This window comes from Mastigoproctus giganteus, chromosome 12, assembly GCF_048544385.1.
Source record: "Mastigoproctus giganteus isolate SK-2022 chromosome 12, ASM4854438v1, whole genome shotgun sequence".
NCBI classification, from domain to species: domain Eukaryota; kingdom Metazoa; phylum Arthropoda; class Arachnida; order Uropygi; family Thelyphonidae; genus Mastigoproctus; species Mastigoproctus giganteus.
The window spans coordinates 54,032,162-54,046,106 of record NC_143586.1 but is presented as its reverse complement, the minus strand read 5'-3'; the positions used below and the strand labels follow the sequence as shown (position 1 = coordinate 54,046,106).

The window sequence follows — 13,945 nt, the reverse complement described above, 5'->3', positions numbered from 1 at the left end:
TTAGCGCAAAATATGGCCAGAAGTTGTACTAGAAGAAGAAAATAACATCCAAGAAATTAGAAATGAAGTTATCCAGATGGCTCAATCAATAGGTTTCGAAAATGTCGATGAAGAGGATGTTAGAAATTTATTGAATGCAGAAGATGATGGTTTTTCAGTGGAAGATTTAGAAAATCTTGTTAGCAACGAAGACAAAGATAATGAAGACGAAGTTAAAGAAGTTCCTGCCGAAAAAGTGTTAACAACCAAAGATTTAAAAAGGTGCTTAAATGACATTGGAAACGTTTTAAATTTTTTTAGTGAAAATTATCCTGATTTAGGAAGAAGTTTTATTGTTAAGCGATCAGTGTTAAATGCAATAACTCAGTAAAGGCAATTGTTAAATGAAAGAGAAAAAAAAGCATAAGCAATCAACTTTAGACTCATATTTTAAAATGAGATTTCACTTTGTATGTAAGTTGACTGTTTATTTAATAAAACTTTTCTTTGTTCGAAAAAAAAGCTTTTCATTTTCTTTAAGTGGGAACGTATCCCTATTCTGGCCATAGTATTTTTACCTCTGAAAACGAAGTTTCGCTTAACGAAGTAATTTCGTGGAACGCATCCTATTCGTTATTCGAGGTATGCCTGTATTAAATAAAAATTTCAAAAGTAAAAAACGAAAACAAAAAATTTAAAAAATCATAAAAGAAAAAAACGAAAACAAAAACTCCAAAATAATATAAAAAGTACTGTTCAGAAGAATCATAGAAATTCCCATACAGGATCGATTACACATATTCTTGTGTGACTGCCCTTTTTGTTTGTTGGTCAACAGCAGAACGATGAGACCACAACCAAGTTCGGACATAAAAATTTGAATTCCATAATTCTAATGGTGGACCGTGTAGTTTAATAAACAACAAACATTTAGAAAAAAGTACTGGAACGTTGTTCCGGTCCAAATACACCACTGGCTCTAACTAATCTTGTCTCTTGACATAAGTGAGGGGGAAAAAGTACAGAGAGCCTACTGGGAAATATTTAGTATTAGTAATTAGCCACAGAGTGCAAGGAAGCCACAGGCTTCTATTGCACTGGCAAAAAAGATAAGAAAATACAGATTATGCACTTCCCTCCTCATGTAGGCAACTATCCAGTTGACCTTTGAATTTCTTTAAACTTGTCAGCCTCAATTACCTGCAGAGGCAACTTGTTCCAATAAATCATTGACTCACTGGCTAAAAGAAAAGTTACTACAATCTAGTCTAAACCTCCTTCCTTGTAATTTGAATTTATGGCCTGTAGTTCTGGAATTCTTTATAACAGTGAAAATTCCACCTTCATTCATTTTACTAATCCCTCTCAGAGTCTTATAAACCTCAATCAGGTCCCCTCTGAGGTGCCTGGCTGCACAGCTCTATAGCCCACATAATCAGTCTTTCCTTGTACAGTCGCCCTTTTGCCAATCTCACCATGTGAGCTACCCAGTTTTGGACCCTTTCAAGAAACTCAATGTCTTTTTTTCAGATGAGGTCTCCATACGTGGACACAGTATTCCAAATGTAGTCTTACAATTTCCTTACACAGTGGGATTATGACCTCTATCTCTACAGGATAATGTTTGATAAATCATTGATAGAACACCACAGGTTTTCCTGGCTGCCTCTTTACACTTCTCATAAAACCTGCCCATATCATAACTCCCAGATCCCATTCTTCCTCTACTGTTCTTAATTCAGTCCCACCGAGTATATAATTTATTTTGTATACTCTTTTTTTTTGCATTTTGCTGCATTAAAACATAGCTGCCACTTTCCTGACCATTCTTCAAGTCATCCTGAAGGAGTGCTGCTTGGTACCGATCATTAACAACTCTCCCAATCTTTACGTCATCTGCAAATTTTGACCTTATGCCCTTTATCCCTTCGTCAATGTCATTTATGAAAATCAGAAACAACAGTGATCCAAGATCCATTCCTTGGAGAACTCCACTTCTTACACAAATCTGAAGAACATCCAATTTTCACAACACTTTGACTTGTACCTTGCAACCACCCTACATTTAATCTTAGAATCTTTACAGTAATCCCAACATGTTCCAGCTTATATAGTAACCTTTCATGAGGAACTGAGTCAAATGCTATGCAAAAATCCAAATATACTATGTTTAAACACAATTTCCCATAAGTAACTGTGTCAAAATAGCTTACTAGGTTAATTAAACATGATTTTCCCTTAACAAAACCATGTTGTATCCTTAAGAATGCCATTTATTTCTAAATGTCCCTGGATTGCACTCAATCATTACCTCTAAGGTTTTCTCTACCACTGAAGTCAAACTAACTGATCTGTAGTTACAAACTTCACTCTTAGAAACACCTTTATGTACTGGTGATACACTGGCACTTCTTCAATCCAAAAGAATCTTCCCAGAGTCCAATGATGCCGTCATAATTAACCTCACTCCCTCAAAACTACTGCATATATGCCATCAACTCCAAGAGCCTTACATGCCTTTATTCTAAAATGTTTTTTTTAATAAACAGTCATCTGTAATTTCAAAACCAATAAACTCATATGGCTCAGCCTCAGTCGCACAGCCTCTCCTCAGCATGAAGGATCTTTTGTCAGTAAAGACAGATGCGAAGTACCTATTCATTCAATTCATTAGCAATGTCAGCCGGGTTATATAACTTTCCCACATCCAGTACACAAGAGGTCCAGTCTGATTCATTTTCTTCTTCTTTGTAATCACATAGTCAAAGCTCTATATAACAATCCCTCCAGGGGAATGAGAAAAAAACGGTCTTTATATCGGAAGGATGCTATGTCGATCATTCATAAAACATTCATAAATCCAGCAACAAAACAAGTAAAGGCTTGAAAATTTAAAGTAATTCTACTAATACAATATAATATAATCTTATTTATAATATGTACTACAGTATTAAACATGAAAATTATGATTGTAAATTTTGCATTGATTTTAGGGTGCAGTAAGGTTACAATTGTAAATTTCACTACAGAGGCTACATATCTACCAAGACCTAACAAGAGAATTGTTTCATACTTTAAAATAATCCGTCAAAACATGCTGTTTCGATAGTAGAGCATGTTTTAAAAGAAAATTATGAGGTGCACAATAGCAGTTATTTCACTTTCGCAGTTAGTCTGCACTTGAAAAAAATATATATATATATACGAACAAGTTCCAATGCTTGATGAGTGTCTTTTACTGAAACTTCTTGTTCAACCACAGTAGGTTCCTCACTTCATCACTACAAATTTCAGAAGAATCCAATACGTCTGCAATGAACTCCTCTTCATTTGTGCATATCTGAAACATTCAGTGTCCGCATTCACTTCTGCATAATATTGGAAGCTTAAGTTTTCCTGTAAGCTTAGGTGATGAAGTACATGCTCAAATATTTTTCCATGTTATTGGACTGTCCTTCACAATTAATAGAGGAAGAAGCATGCAAAACTTCACACACTGCATCATTCAAGGCGGTGAATCCAGCATGTTTGAAGCAGTTGCCAATTACTTTTTCATCAGATTAATCCCATGCTGAAACATAAATACATTGTCAATTTCACATTGACAATGTATTTATGTTTATATTGTAATAAAAAAGTAAAAATTCAGATTAAGAGGTACAAATTTATGATCGTTCTAGAGAAATTATTTTATTTTCAATGTCGTTATACTGAATGTAAAATAGAATTACGTTAATGAAAAATTGGCCGGGACCAACCACAAGGATGTTAAAATGAGGGTCGCTATAAAGAGCTTCAATTGTATATGAAAAATTCCTTGTCCCCATTCTTTGCTCTCTTAGCCAATGCTTTCTCATATGCAGCCTTGTCCCTCCCCAACCTTATCTGTGGTACTATTACAGATCAACCTGTAGCTGTTGTAGGCTTCAGTACTTTTCATTACTGTGTAACTTTCCCATGCTATCTTTTTCTGCTCTATTAGATCAGCCAGCTCCATATTTATCCATTTCAGCATCCTCCTCATGCAGTATTTTCTTAATGGTATATATGCATTCCTGGCTTCTGTGATTTCTGCTTTAAAGGTATTCCATAATTCAAATGTCTTCACCCTCCCACTGCAGCCTGCCAAATTAATAGATGGCATATAGCATTTTAAACTGTCAGAGTTTCCTGTCACAGTTCTGATTGGTTTGGTTTGGTTTTTATGGTGCATGGGTGACTAAGTCACAGTTCTGAAGCAGCCAGTTCCCTCTTCATCTTCCCACTAATGCCTGCATGATAACTACCTTATAATGGTTCCTGCAGTTTAAGCCATGTGATGTCATCTGATTCATAATGATGTCAAGAACATTCTCTTAGTATTTTCCCTAACTTGCTGGTACAAATAATCATCATCTAGTTTATTTAAAAATTTTGTTCTCTATGGTGAGTTTCCCCTCCCACTTATTCCAGTTAATTAGAGGAAGCTTGAAGTTACTAATAATAAGATATTCACATTTGCATGTAGAGATTCTAGCCATACTCTTCACAATCTTCTGGTCTGTAGATTAGCCCCACTCTCATTATACCTTTGCTTTCAACTAACTCATACCATACAGATTCTATGCCGGCAGATGTAACATCTGACTCAGAAAAAGCTCTTTTCATGCTCAGGCTGCACCCCACCATCCCTTTTATCTTACTATCTTTCCTAAATACATTATATATACTGTAGAGGAACTAGCCATCCCCAATTTCTAGTTTCACCAGATTTCTGTTACCTCTAGTAGGTCAGCATTAGTTGCAGTAACCAGGAGTTCAAATTCTGACAATACTATAGACACAGTTAAAATTAAGTATTCTTCTAGAGTTTACTAACCTTACACACCCCTTGAAGTTATTTAGCCTTGTTTCCCTAGCTTTATCTTCCCACTCATTTGAAATGTTGCTACCCTCAGAACATCTAGCCAACATGGGGTATTGTGGCAACAAACAAGAATTCTTGTGGCGGGTGAAAGCATTACTTTGACCCATATCATCAGATAAACATGATCTATATTTTGCTCCCCTCCCTCCAACTAACTGTTTCCTTGACCTTTAAAGTATCCTCAATGATACTGAGGATACTTTAAAGTTCAAGGAGGATCTTTTTCTCAAAAAAACCCTTCTAAGTACACGGCTGAAGTGAGTGGTCCTTTAGGCACCTCAGATCACAACTTGGTGATTGTCTCTTCTCCAATGGAGCCTTTATCTCATGGCTATTCCCAACCTTGTATTGTTTGACATTACATAAATGCAAAATGGGATGACCTGTGAGATTTCTTTTCCTTGGTCGGATTACTGTTTCAAAACTTCTGAAGTCAACGTTTGCTCAGATTGTGTCAATGAAATTATTCTTATAGGAATGGAATCCTTTATTCCCCACTCCATTTTAAAATCTCGTCCTTTATCTAAACCTTGGTTTTCTAATAAATGTGCTAAGGCTATTCAAGAGAAGTATGTTGCATATAGTAATTGGCTTGTTTCCAATTCTTCAGTTTCATTTTCTGCCTACACCAAAGCTTGCAACAATTGTAAAGTGGTTATTAATCAGTCCAAACTAGATTTTGAACAGGCTAAGAGTAGAAAACTTGCTTCTTGCCCTAATGGTAGCCGAGCATTCTGGTCTCTTGCCAAAGCTAGTGGCTGCAACTTTCACCCACCTCTGTCAAAACCAGATGGTTCTATTGTCACTTCAGCCAAGGATAAAGCAGACTTGCTGGCATCCCATTTTTCTTCCAACTCATGTATTAATGATCTTGATAAAACACCTCCCACCATCCCCAACATGCTCCAATCAATGCCTCCTGTGGTCTTCCGTCAAAAGGATGTCAGAAGGATTTTGACGAATCTTGATGCTAAGAAAGCTCCACGTCCTGATGGTATTTCTACACTTGTTCTCAAAACCTGTGCTCCTGAACTTACTAATGTTCTTTGTTGCCTTTTTTCACTTTCTTATTCCAAAGGTGTTTTTCCTTCTGCTTGGAAATTGGCTCATATCCAGCCAGTTCCTAAAAAGGTGACAATCCCTCCCATCCAATTATCATCCCATTGCAATTACTTCTACTCTCTCTAAAGTAATGGAAAAATCAATTAACTGTCAACTCTTAAACTACCTAAAATCCTACCGTCTGATCAATGATCGCCAGTATTGATTCCGTCAGTGTCAATCCACTGGTGATATTCTGGCTTATGTTACTCATTTATGGACAAATTCAATGGAAAAGTTCAGTGAAACACAAGCACCTCTTGTACATCTTGACATCTCAAAGGCTTTCAATCGTGTCTGGCATAAAGGTCTTCTAAACAAGCTTCCATCTTATGGTTTGCCAACTGTTTTTTGTAATTGGTTATCCAGTTTTCTCTCTGATCGCTCACTGAGGGTGATGGTAGATGGCTCTCTGTCTTCTAACTTATCCACTAATGGCTGGTGTCGCCCAAGGTTCAGTTCTTTCCCCCACTCTTTTCCTCTTGTATATTAATGACCTTCTTCCACTGACCGGAAATTCTATCTATAATTTTGGTGACGATAGCACATTGTATTCCACTTTCCATTTTTAAAAACCTTGCTCTGCTCAATCAGCTTCAACTTCTCGAATATCTGCTACCAATTCCTTAAATGCCAATCTCCAGGTAATTCTCCAATGAGGCAAAGACAACGTAGTTGACTTCAATCCTTCTAAAACTCAGTCTTGTCTTATATCTCGCAAAAAGGATTCTTCTGCTCCTATGCTTATCTTTGGTGACACTCCGATTTCTAGGCAAGTTGATATATCTCTTTTGGGGATTACCCTGACTTCTAATCTCTCTTGGCACAAGCACATTACAAATATTGCTTCTTCTGCATCTAAAAAACTGGTTTTCTCTTTCGCTCTCGGCGTTGCTTTTCTTCCAAACAGCTGCTCACTCTGTATAAATCGCAAATCTGCCCTGCCATGGAATATTGTTCCCACATCTGGGGTGGTGCTCCCAAAACCTCTCTCAGGCTTCTTGATTCCATTCAGAAGAGGGCAGTTAGGTTAATTAATGACTCCTCTCTAACAGAGTCTCTCCACTAGCTATCTCATAGACTTACTGTTTCTGCTGCATGCGTTTTCTACATACTTCCATGGGCAATGTTCTTCTGAATTGGCTTCTATAATTCCCACTCTCTCTTTCAAAACAGTCCGAACACGTGCCGCCAACATCCATTTACTGTCCAACTTCAAACTCACAGAACCAACTTTTCATCTTCCTCATTTATTCATTCAACTGCCGTTTTCTGGAACAATTTCCTTCATAAGTATTTCCTCCTGAAAATTACAGTCTACAGAAGTTCAAGTCTAATATCAACAAATATCTTCTTTCGTCTTCTCAACATCCAAACCATGCATGGTACTAAGTACTATAGGTTCTAATACCGCTCGTGTTTGGGGTTTTCATAAAAAAAAAAGCAATCGTCAGTACATGTACACCATATCACAGCATGCTTGTACAATTCATGTACAAGCATACTGTGAAATGGATACAATTATTGTTCATATTATGTCCTCCATACACTTGCAGACGAAAACATTTATGTGACCTGACAACTTTCTGGTACTTGTGTTAGGAGATACTTGTACAGCATAAAGTATTTACTCTTCAATGTCTGCAATTTGTCAAAATCTCCCCTGCTGGCATTTACTCATAATGGCTTCAGCATTCCTGTTTCTTTAAGTTGTCTCTTCACAGCAGCAAATGTTTTATAAATAATACTTGTTTGACTGGAAAATTTCCAGCACATCTTCAAACAGCAGATATAGATTTCTTATGATCCTCCCCATAAATTAAAACCACATCAGTTAATCTGGGCAAAAACAAACAGAGTTTCCATAGTTTATCAAATTCTGTGCTATAAACAATGAACCAGTAAGTTGGAGCCTGAAACTCAAGTAAGTAACAGACACTGGGTTGGTATGTATTTTGTATTATTTAAAGTTTTATTTTTAAAACATAAATTTGAACATAACAATGTTTTGTACAGTTTTATAACTTATGACTGATATTTGATATCTCTGAAATAAACACTTTTGAGACATGTTTATAAGAACGTTTTCCTTATTTTTAGCTGTAGAATATGCTTTTACATTTGTTCTGTGTAATTCTGAAACACTGAGTGTGTGACTTAAGCGTAATGGAATAAGAAGAAAAGCAAAATACTTAGTACACAATGGATTATGCAAAGCAGTAGAAACCAAATATTGATAGGATATATAAAAAGAAAAAAAAAAAAAGGAAGAAAAAAGTTATTTTAAGTGAGGGCAAAGGAATAAGAATAATATTAGCAAAGGTAAAATGAAAACAGGACAGCAAAGTAAACTATGGATAACACAAAACATTTAAGATGGGGGGAACGCTCTCTCTCTCCCCCTCCCTCTCCCCAATATTCCTATAAATGCCTAAAAAAATTTAATTTAGGTGGTCACCAAAGAGATTGGCTTTTATCCAAAAATGTGACATATCACACTAAGCCCAATGATGGTCATTGGAATTTTAAGTGACAAGTTTTAGTTTATGTATCAATCTATCAGAAAGATGCTTTTAGTGAATATTTGTTTTTCCTACTGCACCATCTTATTTGTCTGATTTGGCATCATAACTTTTGGCTAAATCAAAATTAAAACAGAACATGAAAATAAAACAATGAGTTGATTCAAGAAATCTAGTCAAACCTGATGGACAACCTAAAAGCAGTTTGTGTTTTTCTCACAAAGAAGACTTCCAAAAATGTTCTGATTAGTGGTAGGCATGATGCAGCAAGTGTGTGGCTGCAGAAGGAGATTATAATGTAAGCATTTATCATTGAATAAAATTTTTTTTTTTTTTTTTTTGAAACAATCACTGAACTTATCAGATCTTATAAAAAAAACCAAGAAATCAGCAACTTCCCTATGAAGCTAAAATTGGCATCCCAAAATATGAATTGCCAATTATAATGAAAAACTGCAGAATGAATAAATAAAATAATGCTCACCTGCCCTCGTCTACATCCAGCAGCATCTGGCATATTTCCAACTAAAGAGCACGTTCTAGGTGCAAAGTTACAATTTTTGGTCAGTTTCTGCCCTAAATTAACAATTTGTATAAATGTTATTAACAAATACACTATATAATTTCAACTATAAAAAAACAAGAATTTGCACAGTAATGGCTATGAATTTATTGGACTGGTTTCGCAAAATGGCCACTAAAACCAAATAACTGTACAGTGCATGTGTTCTTAGACTCAGTTTGCCTATTTTCCAGAGTGCAAAATTCAAATTGAGCATAGAAGTCAGGAAGCCTCATTTTAGGAGAGACATAGATTTGTTTGAACAGGTGCAGAGGAGGGAACAAGATTAATCAGGGTTCATAAAAGGATATTCCTACCACGAGAAACAAACCTGAGTTCTCTAAATTACATAATCTGGTAACTAGTCACCTGCAAGGAGAACTAATTAAAGTTTTTAAGGCTTTAAATGGATTAAGTAAACTAAAATGCTGATAGCATCTTTACTCTTTCTCAGACAACACTCACACACAAGAACACAAATTTAAATGGATGGCTACTGGATAGATGTGTTAAAATTTTCTTCCAGCCAGAGGGTAACTGATTAATGGAATAAACTTCCACTTGATGCTGTGGAAGTGAGTAGTTTGAATAAATTTAAAAAAGGATTAGATGAATTATTAGAGGGGATGGGAAGGTGATGTGGGTAAGTTTTTTTTGGGAGGGTAAGCTACACTGTATAAGTTGCTTCCTTGCATCATTTTGTTATCAGACATTCCCAAACTTTTATGCCTTGCACTCCATTAAAATATTTTCTAATCTTCATGCATCCCCCCCCTTCATCATCCAATACAAGTGCAAATAAACAGATTTGACAAACTTTAGCTATGAGTATACATACTTTTATAAATTAATACATTTAATCTCAAATATTGAAATAAAATACATTTTGTATGTTTTGTACCTAGATTAATGGCACAGTTTGAACATATTTCATTAAAAAACTGCTTCATAAAAACAACATACATCTGGGGGGGGGGGGAACCCCCAACACTTTTGGAACCTCTAACTTATACTAATTCTCAACATATTACTAAGTCAGTCTGGTGTGACCTAAGTAACAGGAAAACAAATATGAGACTTGTATCTCATTTTGACCATCTCAGAGTGTATCAAAGATCAAATGTGCATGCGATGTACAGGCAATTTATGCACCGAAAAATGGAGTATTCAAGCAGATATGAATGTGGACAGGCTAATCAAATGAAGAGATCAGACTCTTGGAATTGTCAGTCCTATGATGTACAGATTTAAACAAAATCACCCGCAACATTCAGACATCTGTCTTCATCATGTATCAAGGCAAGTACACCCTTGGTGTAAAACTGCTGGTTTCTGGTGAAATCAATCTACCACGGTTCCTATACATCTGTCTAAGTGAAAGCAACATCCTTTTACAGCCTTTTCCAACTGTCCAAAGATAGAGTAATCACACAGGGAGAGGTCAGGGCTGCATGAAGGATGGATGAGCTGCTCCCTCTTACACCAGTGCACCTCAACTGTTATGATGATGACTCCAAGACATCTTCATTGTCCATCTCACAGCAAATTGTTCACTCCATGTTTTATGGATACACTCATGAGACAGCACATTGTTCAACACTCAAGCATTTTGCTACCCAAGTCACAGAGATTTTACAATAATGTAGATGTGGACTGCAGTAGCTCATGTTGAGTTAACTTGCTATTGCACATGGGATTACAGTCCAATTAGCCTGTATCATATCATCCACCTTTTGAGTGGTTGCAAGATCAACAACCACTATTTATGCCTCTTAATAGGACATAGCAAGTGTTGAGCAGATTGCTGTCTCTGTTCAAATTTCTTGTGCCGCTGGAAGACCATCACCTATTTAAAGTAGTCATCCCTATACATGGCTACTATATGTCATAAATGGCTTTCTCCTTCAGAACATCAAAACTGCAGCATGCTGTGCAACTTTACTTTTGATGAATTTGTGTTCCTATCCAAGCATTACGTATTGAAATTATTAAGAAAGTCCCTGCACAGCTTAGAGCTGTGCTTCAGGTCACTGACTTGTTGTAATATAAAATTTCTTCCACAAAGTCCAGAGGATATTGCATTATATTCAAGAATGCTTTTATAGCCTTCTATTCTTAAAATTCCTTCAATTCTGATGATGTAATAATAATAGTATTAGTGGCATGTGATACAAGAAAGCAAGCGTATGAGCTTATGTAGCATCAGCCAAAAAAATAATAAATAATAAATAATAATAATAAATAAATTAAAAAAAAAAAAAAACCCATTCCTTCTAAAAGTTTGTCCAGTTCCTCCTTGAATTTATTGAAGCTATCAACTTCCACAATGACAGATGGACGTTTGTTCCAGCAATTAACCACCCAAGACTACTATAATTTCACTATCGTTAACCACCCACTGGCTAAAGGCAAATTTCCACACATCTATTCTACAACCGTCTTTCCTCAATTTGAATTTATGCCCCCTTAGGTTCATAATCTGAGCAAGTGGAAGAATCCCATCAGAATTCAGCATGCTCAACCCATTCAAGGCCTTATATTCGTCAATCAGATCACCTTGCGGGTGCCTAGTTTCCAGCTGCTGCAATTTGCAGAACTTAAGCCTCTCTTGGTAAGAGGATCTATTCATTCCCCTCGCCAATCTTGTTGCCCTTCTCTGTACACGATCAAGCAAATCTATATCCTTCCTAAAATGAGGCCTCCAGACCTGTACGCAGTACTCAAGGCATGTAAACCCATTACAGAAAATATGAAGCAACCCCCAATCATAACGGAACCAACACCATGCTTAACTGCAGACACTAAAAAATGTGACACCATTTTTCCTTCAGTATAGTCACAAACTCTAAGCTTGGATCCAAAAATTTCAAATTTGGATTCATCTGTCCACAACACATTTTCACATTCATCAATTATTGCTGACTCTTAGCCCAAGCTAACCATTTCTTCTGATTTTCCAGTTTTAATAAGAGTTTTCAGACCACTACACAACCATGAAGTCCTGCTTGTTTAAGATAGTTTCACAGAAACACGAGAGTTTCTCTGTTCCTTTGAACTCAGCTCAGATTTCAGGTGCATTAAGTCATTGACTGCATTTAGAAATGAGTGTTATGGTCTTATCTTGTGCTTTCATTGTTATATCCTGATCATGTTTTGTCCTTAAACTGCCAGTTTCCTTGAATCGTTGAATGGTAGTTTGTACTCTTTCAAGTGAAACACCTACTTTTTTACCAATAATTCTCATGGAATAACTTTTTTCATACAGAGTTATTATAATAACACTTCTTTTTTTCAACACTCAATTCCTTACTTCTTGCCATGTTTATCACAAAACTTACACCAAACACTCTTTGTGAATGATTGGAGTTCAATTTTATAAGTTACAGCTCTTTCTCCACTATTTATATTATTCAAAAACATTCTAGAATCATCTACAATGTTCTATACAGGGGTGGCTAACAAGTCGATCGCGTCTTTAATTTCGGTCAATCACGACGAATTTTAAATATATATAAAAAATAGATTGGTCAAAATCTAAATATTATTATTATACGCTCCACTGCATAAGCTAATTACAAATCCATTGAACTACATAAGTAGTATTTTCACCGCGTAGCCACTAGGCTTGTCTAATGAAAATTCACGTAGTTACGCAGTGGAGAGCATAGTGTATGTGTCGAATTCTTATTTAGCTTACTTAATATTAATAACTGGACAGTACTTATACATTAATTTAATAACCTTTGATTTAAAATGAATACTACAAAAAAGAGCAAAATGTATCATTTTCATCAAGAGTGGGAACTATAATACTTTTTTTTTTGTAATGATAAAAGAAAAATGCTGTTGTTTGATTTGCAATGCTTCCGTGGCTATACCCAAAAAAAGGAAATTTAGAAAGACACTTCAATGCACTGATTAGTAGTATTTCTGCATATAAATATCAATTTTTGGCAATGGCTAAGTATCTCAAAGGGAAAAAAATCCAATCATTTTGCAAATATGCAAGATCATTTGCAAAAATATCCTGTTTTTGAATTTAATAATGAGAAATATGTTTCTGAAATTGAGAAAGTTGCGGATAATTTTGAAACCAGATTCGGTGATTTTAAAACAATTGAAGACATTGTCAATATATTTCTTATCCACTTAATGTTGACTTCGATACGAAACAAATTGCAAAAAAAGTTGCTGAGATTTTTCAAATGGAGAAAATATTACTTGAAAATGAAATTACATTACATTGCGAAACGATATCTTCCTAAAAGCCATCAGAAGACGACTTGAAAATATGTTTGCCAAGAAAAGTACCCAAATGTAAATAAATGCAGTGAACACTTGTAAATTCCTGTTTTGGTTCCACATATCTGTGAATCGGCCTTTTCGTATTTGCAACAAACAAAGACGAAGAATTGCTGTGCTTTTATGGACTTCCATACAGAAGGTTCTTTACTGTTGGCCTTATCACAATATATCCCCGATTTTGAAAGCTTGGCACATGACATGAAGACACAAACTTTGCATAAATTAAAATTTTAAATGTGTGTGAATTTAAAATAAGAATTATGAATTGTATTTAATTTTAAAATTTATAAACAACATTTTTCAATGTGTTGATTAACTTTTTTAACCATGTGCAATGAAATTCTTGGGATGGCAGATCGCGGCACATTTTGAAGAAAAAAAGTAGATCGAATCACAAATTAAGTTGGCCACCCCTGTTCTATAATATTGAAACAATACTCTACTCTTTAGAATCATCTACATTTTACCACATTCAGGAATCTTCTACAATGTTCTACTATATTCTGGAGTTTTCTACACCTTTCTGAAATAGTCTTGAAATTTCTTAAATATTATAAAATAATAGAAAAT

General features: G+C 35.5%; 1 protein-coding gene across 4 annotated transcripts in view; it reads right to left on the bottom strand.

The window, feature by feature from the left end:
* Nucleotides 1-13,945, bottom strand: part of Asph (Aspartyl beta-hydroxylase) — a 265,429-nt gene that overhangs the window by 22,104 nt on the left and 229,380 nt on the right. For 2 of the 4 annotated variants that reach the window (XM_090386374.1, XM_090386376.1), the window contains exon 12: nt 8,993-9,084. The exons of 1 other annotated variant lie outside the window; for it this stretch is intronic. In XM_090386374.1, coding sequence (XP_090242500.1) covers nt 8,993-9,084 — 92 coding nt within the window. Of the gene's footprint in view, nt 1-8,992; nt 9,085-13,945 lie in introns of those variants that run through there. One more of the 4 variants, XM_090386377.1, reaches the window with a different exon arrangement.